The sequence below is a fragment of the Lepidochelys olivacea genome (assembly GCF_965140295.1).
Source record: "Lepidochelys olivacea isolate rLepOli2 genome assembly, chromosome: 1".
In the NCBI taxonomy this organism is placed as follows: domain Eukaryota; kingdom Metazoa; phylum Chordata; order Testudines; family Cheloniidae; genus Lepidochelys; species Lepidochelys olivacea.
The window spans coordinates 38,043,056-38,067,660 of record NC_140411.1 but is presented as its reverse complement, the minus strand read 5'-3'; the positions used below and the strand labels follow the sequence as shown (position 1 = coordinate 38,067,660).

The following is a 24,605-nucleotide window of genomic DNA, read 5'->3' as shown; positions in this document are numbered from 1 at the left end:
GAATTACTTCATGTGTGGCACGTGAATTACTTGTGTGTGCTAGGCCCACATAGTCTTAAGAGGGTAAATTTTGGAACAGCCAAGGACCAATAAGGTTGGTCTCCTTGCTTCCAGCACTTTCCCTAATCTAGTTTTCCCCTCTGTATAGTTAAGCCTCCTTTCAAGAGGTTTTTATTAGTAATACCATGATTGTAACACCAGCAGTGGTTTGGGTCCTTTAAAATCATCAAATTGAAGAACGCTGAAAGAAAACAAAGAAGTGCTTCTCTTTTGGTGAGGGTGTGCAAACCAGACTAGGTCTCTGTTTATCCTGTCAAACCATTGTACAGGGAAGTTTTTGGGGTAGCATTCTCTGTCCCACATCTTTTTTTCCACCTAAGTGCAGTTAGAAAGAGAGGTAGCTTCCCTTGTATATATTTTCTCATAAGTAAGCTTCTCTTAATCTCCCTCCAATGTATCTGGTATCAAAGATCTTGAAATGAATGCTTTACTTCAAGTGCAGTCACCTTAGGGCCATACACCCTGTGCTCTGTGATGTGATGTCCCTTTATCTGTTGTCCAAAGTTACATTGATTTATTTTTTTCTGCCATGTTGAATTGCAAACTCCTATATAATTACTGTCCATGGTTGCCCCCAGGTCTCTTTCAGCATCTCTGCTTTTCAGGTGTCTCCTTCTCTTTTCTGGCAGGTCAGGCCTAAAGGCAATATAGGTAAACTTTCAGGAACTTTCCTGAATGACCCTACCCCTGTCTTTAAGGTGTAGATTGTTGAATGCAGTCTGAACTGAGGAGGCTGTATAAAAACGTTTTTGGATCTCTACTAATAGCTTTTGCTTCAAGGTCATTTCGTCCTTGCCCAAACACTAGTTGGTCTGTGAATTGGTCAACTGGTACTTGGCTGTCCAGAATTAGACTATACACTTTGTATGAGGAGTTAGTGTGATATTTGAGGATTTTTTCCCCCCCTTGGTGGACTCCTTCGGGATTGGCAAATGGACAGATACATATTTTCCCCAGCACATTTCAATGACCTAAAAATGATCATAAGTTTCATGGCCTTTTCTACACTGTGAAGTTAATTGTGAATATGGTTCTGGCTTCCAGGGGACTGACTTCATGAAGTGCCTCTAGTCAAGGGAAGGAAAAAGCCTCTCTGAATCAGAGAAATGCCCTTTACTGATTGCTGAAACTAGCAGGATAAAAGTTCAGAAACAATCCCTTTTTTAGTTCATGGGCATTTGTTCTCCCTGTAAGCATTGAATTCTTCAAGCTTTTTCTTTTTTTGGAGAGGATCACTGTAGGAATGGGTCAGACTTCATAGTGGCCAGTACCAGATGCCTCAAAGAGAATGAACAGAACAGGGCAATTATCGAGTGACCTATCCTCTGTCGTCTAGTCCCAGCTTCTAGCCATCAGAGGTTTAAAGACACCCAGAGTGCAGGGTTGCATCCCTGACCATCTTGACTAATAGCCATTACTGGACCTATCCTCCATGAACTTGTCTAATTCTTTTTGAACCCAGTTATACTTATGGCCTTCGTAACATCCCCTGGCAACGAGATCCACAGGTTGATTGTGCATTGTGTGAAGTAGTACTTCCTTATATTTACTGCTTATTAATTTCATTGGGTGATCGTTTAGTTCTTGTGCTATGTGAAGGGAAAACAATACTTCCTTATGCACTTTCTCCACTACATTTGTGATTTTATAGACATCTATCATTCACGCTCCCCCCCCCGGTCAACTTTTCTTCTAAAATGAATAATCCCTATCTTTTTAATCTCTCCTCATATGGAAGCTGTTCCATAACCTTAATAATTTTTGTATCCCTTCTCTGCACCCTTTCCAATTCGAATATCTTTTATGATATGGGGTGACCAGAACTCCAGGGATGTGGGCGTACCATGGATTTATATAGTGGCATTATGATGTTTTCGTCTTATTATCTATCCTTTCCTAATGGTTCCTAACATTGTTAGATTTTTTTGACTGCCACTGCACATTGAGTGGATGTTTTCAGGGAACTATCCACAATGACTCCAAGATCTTTCTTGAGTGATAGGAGCTCATTTAGACCCCATCATTTTATATTTATAGTTGGGATTATGTTTTCCAATGTGCATTACTTTGCATTTATCAACATTGAATTTCACCTGCTATTTTGTCACCCAGTTTTGTGAGATCCCTTTGTAACTATTTGCAGTCAGCTTTGGATATAACTATGTTGCCCAAACCAGTAATTGTGTATCATCTGCAAATTTTGCCAACTCACTGTTTACCCCTTTTTCCAGAACATTTATCAATGTGTTAGTGCTGGTGTCAAACCAACATGATAGCTTTCTTTGACAGGGTAACAAGCCTAGTGGATTGGGGGGAAGCAGTAGATGTGGTATATCTTGACTTTAGTAAGTCTTTTGTTACTAGAAAAAAGAAAAGGAGTACTTGTGGCACCTTAGAGACTAACCAATTTATTAGAGCATAAGCTTTCGTGAGCTACAGCTCACTTCATCAGATGCTGTAGCTCACGAAAACTTATGCTCTAATAAATTGGCTAGTCTCTAAGGTGCCACAAGTACTCCTTTTCTTTTTGCGAATACAGACTAACACGGCTGTTACTCTGAAACCTATCTTTTGTTACTGTCTCTCATGACCTTCTCATAAACAAACTAGGGAAATACAATCTAGATGGAGCTACTATAAGGTGGGTGCATAACTGGTTGGAAAATCATTCCCAGAGAGTGGTTATCAGTGGTTCACAGTCATGCTGGAAGGGAATAATGAGTGGGGTCCTGCAGGGATTGGTTCTGTGTCTGGTTCTGTTCAATATCTTCATCAATGATTTAGGTAATGGCAGAGAGAGTACACTTTTATAAAGTTTGTGGATGATACCAATCTGGGAGGGGTTGCAAGTGCTTTGGAGGATAGGATTAAAATTCAAAATGATCTGAACAAACTGGAGAAATGGTCTGAAGTAAATAGAATGAAATTCAGTAAGGACAAATGCAAAGTACTTCATTTAGGAAGGAACAATCAGTTGCACACATACAAAATGGGAAATGACTGCCTAGGAACGAGTACTGCGGAAAGGGATCTGGGGGTCATAGTGGATCACAAGCTAAACATGGGTCAACAGTGTAATGCTGTTGCCAAAAAAGCAAACATCATTCTGGGACGTACTAGCAGGAGTGTTGGAAGCAAAGACACGAGAAGTAATTCTTCCGCTTTACTCCATGCTGATTAGGCTTCAACTGGAGTATTATGTCCAGTTTTGGGTGTCACATTTCAGGAAAGATGTGGATGAATTGGAGAAAGTCTAGGGAAGACCAACAAAAATGATTAAAGGTCTGGAAAACGTGACCTATGAGGGAAGATTGAAAAAACTGGGTTTGTTTAGTCTGGAGAAGAGAAGACTGAGAGGAGACATAACAGTTTTCAAGTACATAAGAGGTTGTTGCAAGGAGGAGGGAGAAACATTGTTCTTCTTAACCTCTGAGGATAGGACAAGAAGCAGTGGGCTTAAATTGCAGCAAGGGAGGTTTAGGTTGGACATTAGGAAAAACTTCCTAACTGTCGGAGTGGTTAAGCACTGGAATAAATTGTCTAGGAAGGTTGTGGTATGTCCGTCACTGGGGATTTTTAAGAGCAGGTTGGACAAACACCTGTCAGGGATGGTCTAGATAATACTTAGTCCTGCACTGAGTGTAGGGGACTGGACTAGATGACCTCTCGAGGTCCCTTCCAGTTCTATGATTCTGTAATTCTATGTTGAGGAGCATTGGTCCCACTATAGATCCTATGGTGACCCTGCTATTTGCCTTTCTTTACTGTGAAAATGGATAATTTATTCCTACCCTTTATTTCCTATCTTTTAACCAGGTACTGATCCATGAGAGGACCTTCCCTCTTATCTTGTAACTAGTTACTTGCCTTAAGCACCTTTGGTGAAGGACCTTGTTAAAGGCTTTCTGAAATCTATGTACACAGTATCAAGTGCATCACCCTTAGCCACATGCTTGTTGATGCCCTCAAAGAATTCTAATAGATTGAGGCATAATTTCCCTTTACAAAAGCCATGTTGACACTTTGCCAAAAAATCGTGTTTGTGTCTGATAATTTTGTTCCTTACTATAGTTTCTATCAATTTTCCCGATACTGAAGTTAGGCTCACTGACCTGTAATAGCCAGGATCACCTCTGGGGCCCTTTTTAAAAATAGGCTTTGTTAACCACCTTCCAGTTACCTGGTATAGAGGCTTGTTTCAGCAATTGATTACATACTACAGCTGGTAGTTCTGTAGTTTATATTTGAGTTTCTTCAGAACTCTTGTGTGAATACCATCAGGTTCTGGTTACTTCTTACTATTTAATTGATCAGTTTGTTCCATAACCACCTGTATGGACACATCAACCTGGGACAGGTCGTCAGATTTGTCACCTGAAAACAATGGCCCTGATGTAGGGATGTGCCCCACATCCTCTGCAGTGAAGACTGATGCAAAGAATTCATTTAGCTTCTCTGCAATATCCTTATCTTCCTTGAATACTCGTTTAGCTTCTCAATCATCCAGTGACTGCTTGGTAGTCTTCCTGCTTCTGATGTACTTAAAAAAAGTTGCTGTTTTTGTGCCTTGACCTAATTGCTCTTCAGATTCTTTCTTGGTTTCCCTTATTACTTTTGCACGAGACTTGCCAGAGTTTATGGTCCTTTTCTTTTTCCTCACTAGGATTTGACTTCCAATTTTTAAAGGATACCTTTTTACCTCTAACTGCCTCTTTTACTCTGCTGTTTAGCAATGGTGGTAGTTTTTTGGTCCTCTTGCTGTTTTTTAATTTGGGGCATAGATTTAGCTTCAGCCTCTGTAATGGTGTTTTTAAATAGTCTTCATGCAGTTTGCAGACATTTCACCCTTATGACTGTTCCTTTTAATTTCCATTTAACTAGCTTCCTTGTTTTTGTGTAGTTCCCCTTTTAGAAGTTACATGCAACTGTGGTGGGTTTCTTTGACGCCCACTTTCCCCCCCCGCCCCAGGATGTGAAATTAAATTGCATTATGGTTGATTTTACCGAGTGATTCAGCTATATTCACCTCTTGAACCAGAGGCTGTGTGCCACTTAGGACTAAATCAAGCATTGCTTCTCCATTTGTGGGCTCCAGGAGAAGTTGCTCCAAGAAGTAGTCATTAATGTGTCTAGAAATATTATCTCTGCATCCTGTCCTGAGGTGAGATGTACCCAGTTAATGACTATAGTTGAAATCCTTTGTAGCCTCTCCAGTCTCCCTGAGCATTTCACAATCACTGTCGTCAACATGGTCACGTGGTTGGTAGTGTATTCCTACTGCTATACTCTTATTGTTAAAGCATGGAATTTTTAGCCATAGAGATTCTCTGGTACAGTTTGATTCATTTAAGATTTTTACTTTAATTGACTCTATGCTTTCTTGAACATCCAGTGCCACTCCCCCACCAGTACAACCTTCTCTGTCATTCCTATATATATTGTACCTTAATTATCCTCATTCACCATGGTAAATTGATGATATTTTGTAGATGACCCCACCTCTTTGTTCCTCCTCCTTAGCCCAAATCTCCCTTAGGAAGTGGAGTATCTTCCATTTCATATATTTAAAAGTGTCTCAGGTGCATCATCTAGCAGCATTGGTTGTAAATGAGACATGACATAACGTAGTGGCAGCTATTCAGATTGGCGCTTCAAGCCTTGAAAATTAAGGATCAGAATGAACACTATATTTTTAAGTTGTTCTAGAATGGTACCAGAATTCCATTCTTGTTAGAATACACATGGATGTGTCTCACATTTTGATTTTGGTTAATTAGTCATTTTCATTGTGCATTTTACTGCTTTCTTTTCATGCTTCACAAATATTTTATTTGTTGTAGATGTTGTGTGATCTGTGGGGGAGGGAGGAAAATATGCCTTTACCTGTTTGAGTGTGGCATATTGCCCTATATCATGGTTTATTTAATCTACTTTTTTCTTGAGATAATAGCCCTTATATTTAAAATGGCCTCAATCTGGCATTCTGTAAATGTGGTTTTGTACCTGCATTTGTTAACATGTTTCATAGAAGATAAGTGTTTAACTACTGGATTTATGGGCACGTTTAGGTACCTAGCTCTCTGGGAGCTATCAACTGCACCCTATGATTAGTTGTAGATTTTGTGCCTGCTAAATTAGACCAAAGAGATCATGAAGCCAAATGCAGTAAGAATCATTAACTCTTCAGTGGTTTTGGAGTAAGGTGGCATGTAAAGTGATCTGGCAAAATGATGTACAAAACATACAATGTTCAGTGAAGAACGACATTCCTGTTTACTCTCATGAATTTTTGTGTACCCACATATTTACTAGTGTGCTTGCTCATAAATAAATCACATCTAGACTAAACACCTGGAATTACAAAGAAAAGCAGTAAAAAGTCTGCATATGTAAGTGAATTTCATGAATGAAATCTTTAGAATATTTGTTTTGTATGCAAAAATGTTTTGACAGCTAGAAACTGCTGTAAAATCTACACCATATATTCTAGATATCAGATGATGCCGGTCATTTTGTGAGTTTGATTTAAGCTAAGCCATATATTTTTGTTACAGAAACCGAATGTGGGTATTATTTTGTTTTGGATGAAACTGTTTGTATTATTACAGAGGGATGAATGGATGACCTTAGATTTTATGTCTCTGAAAACCATGTCTGCAGCATCACTCAAAGCTGACAAAGAAACAGAAAAATTATTGGAGCAAAAGAAAGCCCAAACAATTGAACAGGTAAAATATTTATATATTGCACCAGTTTTTTCTGTATCTTCCTAAATGCAGTGTATAGTTCTGTCATACACTTAAGATTTTATTGCTTAAATTAATCCTCTTTTAGATTACAATTTTATTTTTAAAATCTTCTTAAAATAGTATTTATTGACCATATGGTGGTGGTCAGGTTATTACTTGTTCGGGATGAGGGAGAGAATTTACTTTAGGAAGCTTACTGTGTGATAGGAAACCCATTAACTTAAACTTCAATTAAGAAGAAAGCCAATTCTAGTAGAACAATATTAAATAATAAAAATTGTATTTTTATGGCAGCTATCTGCCTATAATACTTGAATCACTTCATAGAGATCTGTTGAATAGGTAGAAATTGGCAGACTGGGGCGGGGGCAGAAGGGAGGGGGAGATGGCAGACAAATATTACCTAGTATTTATATGCCCGTAGTCCTCTCTTTGACCACCCACTATTGTAGAGTTTTCTAGTTTGTTGTCCTGCCTCTAAGAAACATCAATGTTGACATGAGATTCCTGTTTGGATTCAATTTACATCATCCTAGTTGTTGTCCTTACTAGCTTTTGAGAAGGCGTGAAGGGGGCGATCTTTTGTTGTTGCTTTTTCAGTTATTTTTTAAACTTTTCTATACTTCTAAAGGAGTCTTCAGTGTTCAGTCCAAAAATATATGATGAATTCTTAATTCTAAGGGATATTAGCTTTAGGAATGTGGTATATGATTATTTACATGTCGATCCTGATCTCAGAAGGTATATTTTAACAGATCCTATTTAACTACTTGTGACGGGTTCCCTAAGGTGCAGCCTGGAACTGGGGTATTGCTAAGCCCTCGGTCTTACCAATCTGGGCTCCCTCTCACACTGTGATGCTAGGGCAAGCTGTAAACCCCATCCAGATACTGCACTTACACATACATCCATTGACAGGGACACACCCGGCTGAGTTACATGAATATTTTCGCCAGCCAATCATGAACCAACAATAGAGAGGCTTCAGCTAATTCCCCCAGCTTCCCAGCCTAGGACCCCAGGGCTGTACCATCCTGCCGTGGTCAGAAACCTGCCCAATGTAAGTGGTATTTTTAGTAAAAGCCATGGACAGGTCACGGGCAATAAACAAAAATTCATGGCCCATGACCTGTCTATGATCTTTACATAAATACCCCTGTCTAAATCTCAGCAGGGGCTGGGGGGAGGCGGGCTGGGGTGCCACTACCCTGGGCGGGGAGGCCTGGGGAGCTGCTGCTCTGGGGCTGGACTCGTGGACACTGGCTGCTGCTTGGGTGGTCCCAGGGGCCAGTAGCCAGGGGCTGCCGAGCAGAGGCTCGTGTGGCTGTCCCCGGGGCCGCTGCTCAGGGGGTCCACAGGGACAGCCACATTGGCCATTGCCCTGGTTGCCCCCGGGACTGCTGCTCAGGCGGTCCCTGGTGCCAGCTGCACCGGCCACTGCTCGGGAGGTCCCTCGGGAGGCCATTGCTGCGGGTCTGCTCTAGCAGCAGCTGGTGTGGTGGTCCCTGGGGCTGCCTGAGCCGCTGATCCTGCAGCCAGCTGCTTGAGTGGCCCTGGGGTCAGCCACACTAGTGTTAGCCGACGGCCAAGGATGTTTGGTGAGGTGCCAGCTATGCCCGTTTATACCATCCGTGACTTTAACCGCTAGGACACACTGTCCCTTCGCCGCGGGCAGCCCGGGCTAGGCTGAGGATGCCCCAAGGTCCTAACCACCCGTGACTTTAACTGCTAGAGCTCAGAGCTCCTTCGCAGCGGGCAGCCAGGATTGACTGACAGGTGCCCCAAGAGTTTGCCCCGTGGAGGCGGCACAACTCAACGCTAGGCTCTTAGTACTCTCACCTAATGGCCAGGCTTTAGAGCCAAAACGGCTGAGGTTCTTTAATTGTGTTGGCTGCTTTACAGTAAACCAGAGAAAACAAGTCAGGCTTATGCATAAATGGTTACCAAAATTTATTAAGCTAGTTTCTAATCATGTGGTTACAAAATTGCTAGAGCCTACTTATTTAAATGTAGAGATGTTACAGACACAAACAAGTTACAAAACTGAAGCCACAATCCCAAAGAAAGAAAACAAAGTACAGAGCTCTATTTCAAAAATATGTGTACACTAAAGATAGGAGATCAGGTGTGGGTGCTTCTTACCCTCCTTGCATCTCTCGATTCCAGCGGTGCCAAGCCAGGATCGGTCACTCAATTCCGCGGAAAGACGAATAAGGGACAAGGCTTAGGGACCCTCTTAGCTGCAGAAGCCTTGGGAGGCTGTCACTTATCTGACCAGCAGATAGATAGTGAAAAGCACTCAAAAATCATGGTGCTGTAGGTCCCCTACTTATACCTCTGTACTCCTTTATTCTCTTTCTCCTTTCTTATGCCAAATTGAGGCTGGTCTGTCTGGGTGACGCCAGCTTTCGCAAGAGTAGTTTACACTTGCAAAGAAGAGAAACAATAAGTTTTGACTACTGGACATTTCTTTTATCAGGGTAAATATTTTCCCACCTAGGATGTTGGTGTGTGTGCATCACGCTATTTAGTAGGGGCTAAGAGCCATGTCTGTCACAGGGCCTCTGCCTGCTGTGAGCTTAATCATCGTATCTGTTCCCAGAGGCACATTGTAGCAGCACACCTGTGCTTTCACAGCTTCAAAGGCTGTGCTGGAATATATGTTAAGTGCCCTGTTCCGGCTTCCTCCTGTGTTTCCAGCAATGCTGGTCTGAGAGGAGCGGGGCTGGCTGTCTGGCTACAACTAGCCACTGCAGAAGTCACGGAATCCATGACTTCTGTGACTTCCGTGACAGATACACAGCCTTATTTATAACCTAGTCTGTCACAAAGGTAAGTGAACATGGACCAGCCATTGCATCCTGAGCAGATTTCCCAAGTACTTCAACCAAAACGCACTGTTTTAGGTAAAATATAAAACGGATTTGTTAATTACAGAAAGGTAGATTTTAAGTGATTACAAATAATAAGCGTACAGATCAAAGTTGGTTACCTAGGAAATAAAAAAAAAAATTGCAATCTTAGTTCTATAAACTAAACAGGTTTTGAACCAGGCAGTGTCTCACCCTGATAGATGGTAGAGTTTCTTAATACATAGGATTCTCCTTTCCAGCCTGGGATCACCTCTCCCATTCAGAGTCTTTGTTCTCCAGATGTGTTTCCAATCTTACAACGTATTTCAGTAACACACGCATAGCAAAACTTCATAACTTGACATACCGTGATGATACATACAATCCAACAAAATATTAATGTTCAGCAGATGAAGATTTTTAAAGTGATACCTCACAAGGCATACTTTGTACACAACATTATCATAATTATTTCACAGTGGTTAATATGGATTTCCAGGGTGCTTCTTTGGAGCATAGTGTCACACCACCCGTTCACTTTCCCGACACAGCCATTCTTTTATGCTTTCTGCATCACAATCTCCATTCTGACAGAGCTGCTCTTGGCACACAGTGTGTGTGCTGGTGGGAGTGCCAAGGTATCTTTAAAACTGAGTGCAGCATAGTCCAGCCACTCTTCTTCTTTCCTACAGCGTGTCCCCTATGCCCATGGTGATGAAGAGTTGGGAGTACAAGGTAGAAACATTTCAGCTGAGCTTTGCAGCCCAGAGAACCCCTTTACTTCAGTGGACATTCCTGCCTGCTCCCAGAGTGTTGTCAAATGGCAGGATCATGAAGGAGAATATGGCCCTCTGGTTTAGGTAGAGAAAAAGGAACTAGTGGTCAGAGGCAATAAAGGCCATTATGGCTCCCGTGCAGGGGCAAGTGCACCCTTCACTCTCAGTAGTGAAGCAACTTAATGAATTTAGACTTCTGCATAATGGAGGTGCCTGCTATTCATACTCTGGGAGTACTGACTCAGAACTGGAGAGCTATATCTCTTTATGTATCTCCTGAGAACAGGAATTACAGTGAAGCAATTTTCTTCTTTCCATGGAGGGAGTCTCTGTCAGCACTTACTGAATCTTGTGGAAAGTGCAAACTTCTGTAATTTGGAGGTAGAAATCAAAGGTGTATCTCAAATTAAATACATTGGTTTGTATGACTGAGAGAATGCAGTTCTCCTTCAGTTGACTGCAGATGTGTATTCCACTCTGTTGTGCATTCACACAGCACACCAAAGCCTGAAGACTGCCTAGCACTACTCCATAGGGGCAGTGCTTGTACCCTCTGGCCTGTAGACCTGCTGATGGCAATTTAAGAGCAGTGCCGCCTGATTTCCCCTTAGTTCCTTCTCACTGCCTGTAGCTTGAATTGGAGTGTTGTGTGATTTTCTACCTCACACTTTTTCTATCTCAGTGTTCCTGTGATTCTGTTCTATATAGTTAGTTACCCTTAGGTTTAGTTAGTAGTTAAGTACGATTTAAGTTAAGTACGAGTAGTTAAGTATGAGGATGCCCTCACCAGGTTTTAAACACTGCCCAGCATGTTGGTGGCTATCCCTTATTGTGACCTTATAGTTCAAGAACAGAATGCCAATGGCAAGAGGCTTGTGCCTTAAGCAGCATCTTATGGAGCAGGCCATGCAACCTACTTCAGTGACGGGGACCCGTGCAGATTGTCTGTTCCTAAAAATTAACCGTGAGTTATAGAAAGTCATAGTCCACACTACCAGTAGAGAATGCCCTGATCAGCACTGTACCTACTATAGTACAGTAAACATTTTATGATTTTTTGTCTCAGGATGTTCATATTCTTTGAATTCTCTTTTAAATCCCACCTAATCGCAGATGTATTTATATTTTGTAAGATATAAGATTTTAATCAGCAAGCACGAAAGCATCTAACGGCGTTTTGGGCTGTATAAGTAGCCAGCATTGGCAGCAAATTGAGGGACGTGATCATTCCCCTCTATTCAGCATTGGTGAGGCCTCATCTGGAGTACTGTGTCCAGTTTTGGGCCCCACACTACAAGAAGGCTGTGGAAAAATTGGAAAGAGTCCAGCAGAGGGCAACAAAAATGATTAGGGGACTGGAACACATGATCTATGAAGAGAAGCTGAGGGAACTGGGGATGTTTAGTCTACGGAAGAGAAGAATGAGGGGGGATTTGATAGCTGCTTTCAACTATCTGAAAGGGGGTTCCAAAGAGGATGGCTCTAGACTGTTCTTGGTGGTAGCAGATGACAGAACAAGGAGTAATGGTTTCAAGTTGCAGTGGGGGAGATTTAGGTTGGATATTAGGAAAAAGATTTTCACTAGGAGGATGGTGAAACACTGGAATGCGTTATCTAGGGAGGTGGTGGAATCTCCTTCCCTAGAAGTTTTTAAGGTCAGGCTTGACAAAGCCCTAGCTGGGATGATTTAATTGGGGATCAGCCCTGCTTTGAGCGGGGGGTTGGACTAGATGACCTCCTGAGGTCCTTTCCAACCCTGATATTCTATGATTCTATGAACTCAACTGGCTGTTTACCGCATCTTTCAAAATTTTAGAACTAGTAGATTTCATCCTCACACTTAATTTTCATTCGTAGATTGGAAGAGGAAAACAGGTTTTCGTGCTTTTTCAACTTCCAATTTGTATTTTAACATTGAATGAATTTAGTCATTGAACTGTACTGAACTTAAATTAAGAAAATATTCTCTATGCACTTGCAGAAGAGGCTACTGCTGTCAAAAGCAGGTTTAGCACTTCAGGAATTTCTGGTTCCTAACTGTTTTAGTTCCCTTTTTTATTTTCAAATTTAGCAAAGGAAGTATGGTTTCTTAAGGTCCACTTACATAGCAAGTTTGAAGTTTTAGAGTTCAGGCAATTTTGAGTTCTCCAAGGAGGAGAAAATAGTGGTCAGAATTAATTTGTTACATGAAGGAAAACATTTTGTTAACCCCCTTATAAGTCAAAAACAGCTTGAATAGATTTTTGCTTGAAAATTCACCTTTGGGGGTAAACTTCAGCCCTCCCCCACCAAAAGAGTTCTGAACATCTGAAAATGGTATTAGAATTGAAACTTGCAGTCATTAAAACTGCTGTTGATACTTCTCTCTCCTCTGTGTCTTCTCATTTGCAATTGAATGTTGGTTTTCTCAAAGCCTTTCTTGAAGGATAAGAATATAAGAATAGCCATTCTGGGTCAGTTCAATGGTCCATCAAGCCCAGTATCCTGTCTCAGACAGTGGCCAGTACCAACCCTTCATGGGGAGTGTGAAGAACAGGGCAATTATAGTGGTCCACCTGTGTCTTCCCCTTGTGGCAGTCAGAGGTTAATTGTACGTTGTGTGGAAAAAATACTTCCTCCTGTTTGTTTTAAATCTCCTGCCTATTAATTTCATTGGGTTTTTGTATTGTGGGAAAGGGTAAATAACACATCTCTGTTCACTTTTTCCAGACCATTCATGATTCTATAGACAACTATCATATTCTCGCTTAGTCTTCTCTTTTCTAAGCTGAACAGCCCAAATCTTTTTAGTTTCTCTTTGTATGGAAGTTGTTCCATACCCTTGATCATACTTGTTGCCCTTCTCTGAACTTTTTCCAGTTCCACTAAATCTTTTTTTTGAGATGGGGCAACAAGAATTTGGAACAATATTCAAGGTGTGATGGAAGCATGGATTTATATAGTGGCATTAAGATATTTTCTGTCTCTTTGCTTAATAGTTCCTAATATTCTGTTAGCCTTGTTGACTGCTGCTGTACATTAAGCTGAAGTTCTCAGAGAACTATCCACAGTGACTCTAAGACCTTTGAGTGATAATAGCTAATTTAGAACCCATAACTGTGAATGTGTAGTTGGGATTGTTTTCCAGTGTGCATTATCTTACATTTATCAGTATTTCATCTTCCATTTTGTCATTCAGAAGAGATCCCTATGTAACTCTTCACAGTTAGCTTTGGACTTAAGTATCTTGAATAATTTAGAATCATCTGCAAATGTTGCCACCTCACTGTTCATTTCCTTTTCCAGATCATTTATGAATATACTGACCAGCACAGGTCCCAGTATATATCCTTGGGCGGACTCCGCTGTTCACTTCTCTCCATTGTGAAAACCGATCATTTATTCCTACTCTCTGTTTCCTATCTTTAACCTGTTACTGATCCATGAGAGGATCTTCCTTGTTATGCCGTGATTGCTTACTTTGCTTAAGAGACTTTGACGTGGGACCATGTCAAAGGCTTTCTGAATGGCCAAGTACACTATATCGATTGGCTTACCCTTGTCCATATGCTTGTTTAAACCCTCAAACAATTCTAGTAGATTGGTGAGGCATGACTTCCTTTCTCAAAAAGGGCATATTGGCTCTTACCCAACAAAATGTGTTTCTCTATGTTTCTGATAATTTTGTTCTTTACTATAGTTTCAACCAACTTGCCTGGGACTGAAGTTAGGCTCACTGGCTTGTCATGGCCAGGATCACCTCTGGATCCCTTTTTAAAAATCATCTTTACTTTAAGTATCGGAGGGGTAGCCATGTTAGTCTGTATCCACAAAAACAACGAGGAGTCTGGTGGTACCCTAAAGACTACCCACGAAAGCTTATGCCCAAATAAATCTGTTAAAAAACCCCATCTGAAGAAGTGGGTTTTTTACCCACGAAAGCTTATGCCGAAATAAATCTTAGTCTTTAGGGTGCCACCAGACTCCTTGTTACCTTTACATTAGCAACCTTCCAGTTATTTGGTACAGAGGCTTATTTCAGTGATCGATTACATACTACAGTTAGTAGTTCTGTATTTCATATTTGAGTTTCTTCAGAACTCTTGGATGAATACCATCTGATCCTGGTGATGATTACTGTTTAATATATCAATTTATTGATAAATCTCTTCTATTGACACCTCAGTGTGGGACAGTTCCTGAGATTTGTCATCCAAAAAGAATAGCTCTGATGGGATATCTCCCCCACATTCTCTGCACTGAAGACTGATGCAAAAAATTCATTTGGCTTCTCTGCCATTGCCTTGTTTTTCTTGACTGCTCCTTTACCACCTTGATTGTTTAGTGTCCTACTGCCTCTCTGGGTGGCTTCATGCTTCTGATGTACTTAAAAATACCCCAAAACTGTTATTTTTTTGCATCCTTTGCATAACATACTTCCTCCAGAGCTGCTGCTTTACTGCTTTTTATTTTAATTTTAATAAGTTGACAAGAGCAACCAAAAAACGCTCACTATTGGATCATGGGGGTTTTACCAAGAAAATCTAATGCCTGCTATTAGTGGTTAGAATTATAGAGAAATACTATACCAGATCTGTCTTGGGATTCTTGGACAGACATAGGCACAGATAGAATTCTGTCAGTTATTTAAGGATATGTAAGTGGGAGCAATTTCCAAAGTGTTGAGACCTTCATTTATTTCCTGTCAACTTCTTTAGTGCTAAGAAGAAGTGATGTAGTGGAATGTTTAGGTCTTGTTTAACAAACTGTAATTTTGAAAGTACACTCATCTGAACTGCAAAAGGAAGTCTTACAGAGATTATTCTTTGGAAGAAAATATTGAAGAAAATGATGTCCAGTACTACTGTATATAGAAAAGACACACATTTCCTCAAAACATTCATAATTATTTTCTGCTTACAATTGTAGTTGATTCTTCACCTGGCTATTTTTCTTGAATTAGTATTTTTTAAAAAAATATTGAAAGTTACACTGCCCTGTCAAACTTTTTGTTTTAAAGTTCCAGCACAAGGTTTCTTAACGAGATTGTCATTTGGGTATGTTTAAACGGATTACATTTCTGTATGGATCATACAAAATAATTAAAAAGTTGTAACAGCAACTGTTAGACAAAGTGGATTTTTGTGCATCAGTTGAAAATTGTTTTCTATAGTCTAGACTTTCTGAAAGAGAGCTGAACCCCTACTGGAAAGATGGTGGAACAGGTTTACCACCAGAAGAGGGTGAAGCAACTTCAGTTAAAAAAGGTAAAAAAGTAATTTTTAGTAAGAAAAGCTGTGTGTGTTCCCCTCAGAGACGTTCATGCTATAAAATGGTAAGCATAGCAGAGCTCCCAGTTACTTACAGTGAAGACAAATGAAGTAAAACTTGTTTCAGTAGCAAATATTGGGTTAAAACCATAATACATTGTTTTGCAGAATATTTCTTGACTGATTTTATAATCTTGAGTGGTTTGACCTTCAGTTTCTACACAGATTTTCTCTCATTTGAACTAATTAAAGGAAAGAATGATTCCACCAGGACATGATAAATTGTTGTCATCTCATTTGATTCCTTTCATTCCATTACACAAATTACAGTTTTAAAATATTCAACTACAGAGATCTGTGAGTCACATTTAAATGAAATACATTAAGAATGCAGTTTGTGAAAAACATTATTTCTGTAACCTTTTCACTTCAGTTCTTACCCTTGAGTTATCCTATCTATTTCCAGCAAGTGCACTTACGAAATATGTCACATAACATTTATAAAATATTAAGGAGGACTCTTATATGCTGGGTGGTAGGGAGTAGTAAGGGGCCCCTGTTGGGAATCCATACCCACTTATTCGGTGGACAATTTGTATGGACTGTAGGCTTCCAGAGGTCTCCCTCACGCCAGCGATCACATGGACAGGAACACCCATGGCCTGGCTCGAAGAGCCATCTTTTCTCCCTAGGAGGTGAAGAGCAGCAGAGTCCTTCAGGATCTTGGGAACCCTACTAATATCCCCAGCAAAAGAATCTAGTTACTAATTTAGTTTTGAAGGAAAGGGGGTTTTGACTTGCATGTGAGGGAGGTGACAGAGAGTGGACTCAAGAAAGGGCATGTCTGTGTCCTGCTCCTTCCTGCAAAAACACCCATTATATGTTGAAATAATAAAATGGAGAAGATTACAGAAAATCAGTTGTACCATCAATATACACACAACGTTAAACTAAATAACTATGTAAATCTTCTTATTGTTTGTTTTTCCTTTTTCTCCCCCACTGTAGGTTGCTCTTCCTCATATATCATGTCTAAAATTAGGTTGTAAGATCCCCACATCAGGGACCATGTATTTTATTTCCATGCCTTATCCCTTGTACGTGTTATGATGCTGTATAAAAAATACATCTCTCTCCCAGGAACACCTGCTCCATGAGATGCACTCTGTTCGTCCTTCCCCCTCAAATGTGACCCTTGCAGGCAATGCAGACTCATCACCCTTCCACACCTCATCAGTGAAACATCTTGCCAGTGGGGCCTGCAGCCATATGCACATTATGTATGGGGCTTACTATTGGCAATGGCTAGGAGCAGCGATGCTGGATGCTGACTGCCCCTTCACATTTGGCTCCAGGCCTTCTATGCCAGGTTGCACGGCAGCAGGGCCAAAATTGAGCAAGTGGCATTGCAACCTGGTGCACAGAGGTCGTAGTGCCACAAGTTCTTGCTTAAGTGGGCAGTGGGATAGCCAGTGCTGCTGCTCCTTGCCATTGCTGTGGAGATGGCTGTTGCACCAGGGCTCTCCTGCAAAGAGCCTGCCTGGCCTTGACTTGCTTCTAGCAGCCTGTTTCCCGCCTCGGGGATGGGAAGTGATGCTGCACCTGGGTGGGCCAGGCTGGACGGCAGCAGCTTAGTGTCACACAGACTTGGCAGCCGAGGCACAGGGGCCAGTGGATGCAGTGGGGAGAGCTCCACAAAGACTGATGGTGTGTACCAAGTCAAAAATTTCTGCGGGTGCCCCTGCACCTTCCCACCAGGCACCCTCAACCACTACATTTTGTAATCTCAACTCTGAGACACTCATCTGGCTCAAAGAGTATGTCTACATGGGGATAAAAAAACGCAGTTGGTTGGGTTAGCTGGCTTTGTCTCACAGAGCTTGGGCTCTGGGGCTGAAAAATTGCTGTGTATATGTTTGAGCTTGGGCTGGAGCACGAGTTCTGAGACCTTGAAAGAGTGGAGGGTCCCAGGGCTCAGGCTGGAGCCTGAGCCCTGGGACCCTCTGAGGGATCCTATGTTTGGGCACCAGCCTGAGCCCAAACATCTACACATCAATTTGTAGCCCTGCAGCTCAAGCTCCATGAGTCTGAGTCAGCTGACCTGAGTCAGCTGACTCATGCCAGCTGCGGCCATGCCATACTCCCATGTACCCCCATTTGGTTCTGCTTGCTCTGGTAGAGAAACCAACAAACTACTTGTCAAGAAACTGACCATCTTTGAATTCAACTAAAGTAAATTTCTAAGAAGAAATATTTGGTGTGAAAGACTAGAAGATTTGCATCTGTTCTATGTATTCAGGATAGGAAGAAAGACAATATTTTATTACAGTATTTTCAGTTGGGGCAAGAACATGAAGGTAGACAGCTAGATGTACTCCATGTCAGCATACAAAATAGGTCTGTCTGAGGTAATTTAAGTTTCTGTGCTGCATGTAGCGTATACAATAAGTATTGGGTAATAAAAGCTAACCCTAAAATACAAAAATATCACATCTAATTCTTTTGTTCCTTTAGTTAAAATGGTGGAAGACGGTGGATTAAGTTGGTTAAAGAAATCCTATCAAAGGATGAAGGAGCAGGCTGAGAGAGAGAAACGAAATTTTGAGGAAATTGTAGCTGAAAGATATGGGGTAAGCATCTTAAGAGGAAAAGTATTCTCCTTGTTTACAGTTTTTAAGCTTTTGGAAAAGGTCAAACCCCTGTAAAGGCAGAAGTATTTAATGTATAGCTTAAGACATGATCAAGCTCTGTTGTTCTTGAAACTTCCATCAGGTGATGAAGGCGTTAATACTGTCAGACTTCATAGAATCATAGAATATCAGGGTTGGAAGGGACCTCAGGAGGTCATCTAGTCCAACCCCCTGCTCAAAGCAGGACTGATCCCCAACTAAATCAGACTTGGATTTGCATGATTTTGCATGCTACCTTTTTTCACTGTGGGGTAGTAGACTGTAGTTAAAATATTTCTTTCACTTCACCCAGGTTCTTATATGGTCCCCATTATGATGTATCTGAGCACCTTCCAAAATTATCTGTATTTGCAGGGATATTTCTTTCAGACACATGTCCACGTGTGCACACAAGAAGTTCGGCGATGTCTGTGGTATGAGCAAGGGTTATGATTCCCAGTTTGAGGGGACACATTTGTGCTAGTGCTCATTGAGCTAGTGTGCTGAAGAGAGTAGCATAGCTGGGGGAGGATGGGCAGCAGTGAGCAGCAGCACAGGGTAGCCGCGCTGTGTGTGTACACCCCATGTGGGTTTGTACTCTGCACTTCTAGCCCACCCAGCTGTTCACTGTTGCCCATGCTACCTGGGCTTCACTACTAATTTTAGGGTGCTAGCTCCATGAGAGCTAGAGCAAGTGTGTCCACACGAGCTGGGAATCCCACCCTGAGCTCCAAGTATAGACATATCCTTTGTGATGGTGTTATCCGTGTAACAAGTTGGAGAGTTACGTGAGAAATTAATTTTATCATGCATCCGTTGGCCACTTTACCTGCAATCCGTCTCTACCAAGAGTGCTTCTCACTTGCTAAACCTCTGAGTAGTTTTCAAAAGCTAACCTTTAAGAAAACAAACTGCCATAAAAACATATACCTCTCAACCCCACCCCGCAAAACATGGTGAAATTATTATTCAGAATTATTGGTGAAAGGTGCAGGATATATGGTATTCAATCGTATACCAAGAATAGGTTTAAGAATATTTTAAGGGGACAAATGCTGAGTTGTCTTCATTTGAGTTTGTTAGCACTGCTCACTGACATTCTGGAAGATGCTGGGATGGCTTCTTACTACAACCAGAAAATAGGACTCCTGTCCTCCTTGGTTTGTGAATGCCAGTGAAGTAGTACTGGGGGCAGCAAGTGGATGAGATTGTTTCCCTAAGTGAGGCAAGGTGCCAGTGATTCTTCAGGAAAGCTACCGTGGGGTCCCTACTGAAAACAGTTCATGCTGCATGTCATGCAGCCTGCCAACTGCTATGCCGTTCTGCAATACCTCTTTTTTAAAAAAAAACCAAAAAGAGGTAATTCAGAAGTTTGTGACAGGATAAGCATACAGTTTCTTAAATTTCCTTGAGCCTGATCAGTCCGACTTTAGGCCTGAATATTGGGTAGAAACTTCACTGGTCGTGTAAATCATTGATTTCCTTCTAGTGATGGTTAAAAGTTAAATATCCATGCTGATTAGTTTTAGAAATGTCCCCTGTGATATTACCGCCACTGCATGACTTATGTGGACATCCCAAATTTAGACCACTAAAACTTACACCATATAACACTATCATCTATTCTCTCTCTCATGCTTGTTGTTAATGTGAACATCATTTTAAAAATAATGCCATTATTTTTCCTTCTGTCTTGTAGTCAGTGGAAATATTTCAGTCAAGATGGGAAGAAGCTGAAGAAGCTGCATCGAAACAGGAAAATGAATATAGAAAAGGAAGATGGAGGAAATTTAACTATTCAAAGATTGAGCAAAAAGATAGAGAGCACCACATGGAGAAAGAAACACCCGATGAAGGTGACAGAATCAAGGGTACGTGTGAAGGACATTCTAGAGGTAGGCATAATAAGGTATATCCACTGGAAGAAAGAGGTTATAGAAAAGACACATCAAGAGAAGAACAAGAATATAGACAATGTAGCACAGACTCTGAGTTTAGAGACAACTGTTACAAAGTAGCAAAACATTCTGATGCAAAACAAAGTCAGGAGACTGTTTCCTCTCTAAGCAATTTGAAATATAAATTTTTGAAACCTTCTGAGGACGATTTCTCATCTGTTAGTAAAGACTGCAAGCTACAGCAATCCTCATTAAAACTACCATCTTGTAGCTCTTTGAGCAACAATTTCCAAAAACCTGGTAAGGAAAGTGACGAAAAAACACCGTGGAGCAGAACACACATAAAAGATGAAAATGAGAAACCAACATTAGATCAAAAGCCATTGAAAATGGAAAAAACTACTTATGAGGGAGCTCCAAAGGCTGAAAGAGAGAAGACGCAGGAAGAGAACCTTGGAAACATCCCCAAGAAGAAAGTGCTATTGCCAGACAGCAAAGCATCATATTCTGGGTATCTTATGATTTATTTTGCTAGATGTCATATATATTTTCAAGTCAGTTTGTAGGAGGTATCTGTCTGCTGCCATACCTCACTGGGCTGGGATCTTATCAGCTCTCCAAACATGTTTGAGCCTGATTAGTTCTTGAATGGAAAACCCAGACCTATAGAAAATGATTTAGTAGATGTGACATTCTGAGTCCGTGATAAACTAAACCAGCATGGTAGCCGAGGACCCTGTCGGGCTCAGTGGTGTAGTCTTTTTGGAAAGACTTTAAGCATATCTTATCTCTGATAGACATTTAAGACCACTTGCCCGTGAGTAGGGATGCAACCATTAGTAACCTGGCAAAATTAAAAATTCAGTAGCTTCATTCGGCCAACCTTCATTTCTAGTGCGGTTTCCTTCGGCTGCCAACCCTGTGCTACCCTGTGTGACCACAACCATTGTAAAGTGTTGCTGCGTACTGAACTACTAAAAGAACTACTTCACTCAACATTGAAGTGCAGCCATATCCAGGGTTGGAGAAGTGAAATGTATATTTATGTAAATATGGTTTATTAAGTCTCTCTGGGATCTTTTGAGGTGAAAAGGCACGATGTGTAAATTTGAAGTTGGTGACATTACTGTTTTCTTCAGAAAACTTTGGAGGGCTGAGAACACTTATGCAGCTTTTAAAAATACATTTCACCATAGTTATGTAGCATTTTACCTTTTTAAGTGCACTAAAGTGGCACTTTTTCTGTAGAATATAGTGTTTTAATCTTGGAATTTAACTTTCTTCTTGACTCTTTGGTATTTGGGAGTCATCGCTTTCAAAGCTAAAGTAGGTTTCAGAGTAGCAGCCGTGTTAGTCTGTATCTGCAAAAAGAGAAGGAGAACTTGTGGCACCTTAGAGACTAACCAATTTATTTGAGCATAAGCTTTCGTGAGCTACAGCTCACTTCATCGGATGCATGCAGTGGGAAAAAAAGCTAAAGTAGGCAATGTAGGAAATATCTATTTTGATTTGACATGTATGATTTTTCAGTCATATTGCCCATGACAGTAGATTACTCTTCCTTTGAACATTGGTGTACAGTAAAGTCTGCTTCCTACTATTGAGAGAGGCTGTGGAATAATATTTCATCTACAACTTAAACAAGTAGAACCTACTTGTAAGTAAGTGTCTGGGCATGCTGAATGGCAAAATAACTGGGGAAAACTAAGGTAACAATATAGCATGGATAGATTTGGTAGATTAAAGAGATGAGGTCATATGTTAAAGTAATAGGTTTTATTCTGATGTAAATGACAGAGAAAGCATCAGTCTGAATGTATATTTTCAGGGGGGTTAAAAAGAGACTACAAAGCAATGTGTAATAAGAATTACTGTTCTTCTGTCTGTGTTGATATAATGAAGGAAAATAGAGTAATTGTGGAAAGAAGTTAGAAAAATCACTGGACTTTTATGCAGGTCCTGGCCACCCATTCTTTATGTTATCACCAAGACCCCAATCCTGCGAATGCTTATGCACATGTTTAAGTTTACTACTGTGAGTAGCAAGTTCTATTCAAGTACTGGGACTATTCTCAGTAGTAAAGTTGAGCATGTGCATAAGTGTTTGTAGGATCAGGGCCCAAATGAGATCTAAGTTTGAAGAATTTGATAAATGTAGGAAAAGTGGGCAAGCAACGAAGTGTTCAGCAACAAGAACACGTGAGGAGGCTGATAAGAGACCAGTTGGAAAGAGGAATTCATGAAAATAGTTATTTCTTTAGGTATGTCTACAGTTATGATGGTGTGTAGAGTACAGGCACTGCCCGCCCAGATAGCACAGGTATAAATAGCGGTGTAGATGGTAAGACACTGCTTAGGCAAGTAGAGTGTGCGACACTCCTGAACTCCTTGGGTATATACCCTACATACATATACATATACATATACATATACACATATACATATATACCCTCTCACACGCCCAAGCAGTGCCTCCCATATTTACAATGCTATTATTAGCAGTGTAGTGTCCCATTATCTCCTCTTTGCTAGAGCTTTCCCCCCTGTCATCCCACTGCTGGAGCCTTTCACTGCAGTGTGTAGCTACATGCCACAGTGACAAGTGTGGACACAACCTGTCTTTCACTGTGGTGCATAGCTACGTGTGTACTGCCTGCATTCTGCACACCACCGTAAGTGAAGACATAGCCTTTGTTTCCCATATATTATGTTGTTTAAGTTACTGATGAACGGGTCTTACGGGCAGATTATAAATTAGGTTTTGGTGATGAACAGTTGGGTTGTTACATCAAGGAGGAGTTTCTTATATCAGTATTCAGTCTTTTCAGTTACAAAAACAGACAAGCAGAGTTCAACAGTTACCTTGCACTTTGTGGGTAGGTGGAGGTCTCCCAAACAACGGGCACCGAGAGTGTCTGTCACTAACTGGGATTGATGGAGGAAAGCAGTAGATGTGATATATCTTGATTTTTAGTAAGGATTTTAACACAGTCCCACAGGACATTCTCATAAGTGACGTAGAGAAATGTGGACGAGATGAAATTCGTATAAGGTGGGTGTACAATTGATTGACAGACTATACTCAAAAATAGTTATCAATGATTTGCTGTCAGACTGGGAGGGAGTATATAAGGGTCAGTCCCAACTTCAATACCATTCAGTATTTTCATTAATGACTTGGACAATGGAGTGAAGAGTATGCTTATAAAGTTCACAAATGGACACCAATCTGGTGGGGGGGATGCATGCACTTTGAAGGATAGCATTAGACTTCAAAATGACCTCACTAAATTAGAGAATTGATCTGAAATTAGCAAGTTGAAATTCATTAAAGACAAGTGCAAAGTACTGCACGTAAGAAGGAAAAATCAAATACACAACTACAAAATGGGGAATAACTGGCTAAGCACCAGTACATCTGAAAAGGATTTGGGGGTTATAGTGGATCACACTGAATATGAATCACAATGTGACGCAGTTGCAAAAAAGGCTAATATCACCCTTGGGTGTGTTAACTGGAGTGTCCTATGTAAGACACAGCAGGTAATTGTTCCACTCTTCTTGGCACTGGTGAGGGCTCAGCTGGAGTACTGTGACCAAATGAGAGCCACACTTCTGGACAGATGGAGATGAATTGGAGAGAGTCCAGAGGAGAACTACAAAAATGATAAAAGGTTTAGAAAACCTGACCTCTGAAGAAAGGTTAATAAAATGGGGTCTGTATAGTCTTGAGAGAAGAAGATGGAGAAGGGGACCTGATGCATAGTCACATATATTAATGGCTGTTAGAAAGAGAATGGTGATCACTTGTTCTCCATATCCACTGAAGGTAGGACAAGAAGTAATGGGCTTAATCGCAACGAGAAAGATTTAGGTTAGATATTAGGAATAACTTTAAGGATTAATAGGATTACAAAGGAGATTGTGGAATCACCACTTTGGAGGTTTTTAAGAACAGATTGGACAAACACCTGTCAGGGATGGTCTAGGTTTACTTGGTCCTGCTGCAGTAAAGGGGGCTGGAATTGATGACTTATCGAGGTCCCTTTCCACTCTACATTTCTGTGATTCTACTACACCTGTCTATGAAAACAGCCTTCCTGGTGGCCAACACTTCTGTTTGAAGTATGGAGAAATGGGGGCTGTGGTGGCAAACCCTCCCTTTCACAGTGTTCTTCAGAGACAAAGTTACATTACATCCACGACCTTGATTTCTACCTAAAGTTTCTTGTAAATTCCATATTAACCAGGTTATTCATTTCCCGGTTTTGTTTCTGAAGCCACACCAGTCCAGGGAGGGAGCCGCCTTAGATTTTTTGGATATCAGAAGGATACTGGCTTTCTACTTAGAC

At 40.9% G+C, this 24,605-nt stretch overlaps 1 protein-coding gene across 1 annotated transcript in view; it reads left to right on the top strand.

The window, feature by feature from the left end:
* The window catches only part of CWF19L2 (CWF19 like cell cycle control factor 2), a 165,695-nt gene that overhangs the window by 27,022 nt on the left and 114,068 nt on the right, over positions 1 to 24,605 (top strand). The window contains exons 5-8 of the mRNA XM_084616751.1: positions 6,669 to 6,788; positions 15,590 to 15,683; positions 18,201 to 18,316; positions 20,055 to 20,764. Coding sequence (XP_084472877.1) covers positions 6,669 to 6,788; positions 15,590 to 15,683; positions 18,201 to 18,316; positions 20,055 to 20,764 — 1,040 coding nt within the window. The remainder of the gene's footprint in view (positions 1 to 6,668; positions 6,789 to 15,589; positions 15,684 to 18,200; positions 18,317 to 20,054; positions 20,765 to 24,605) is intronic.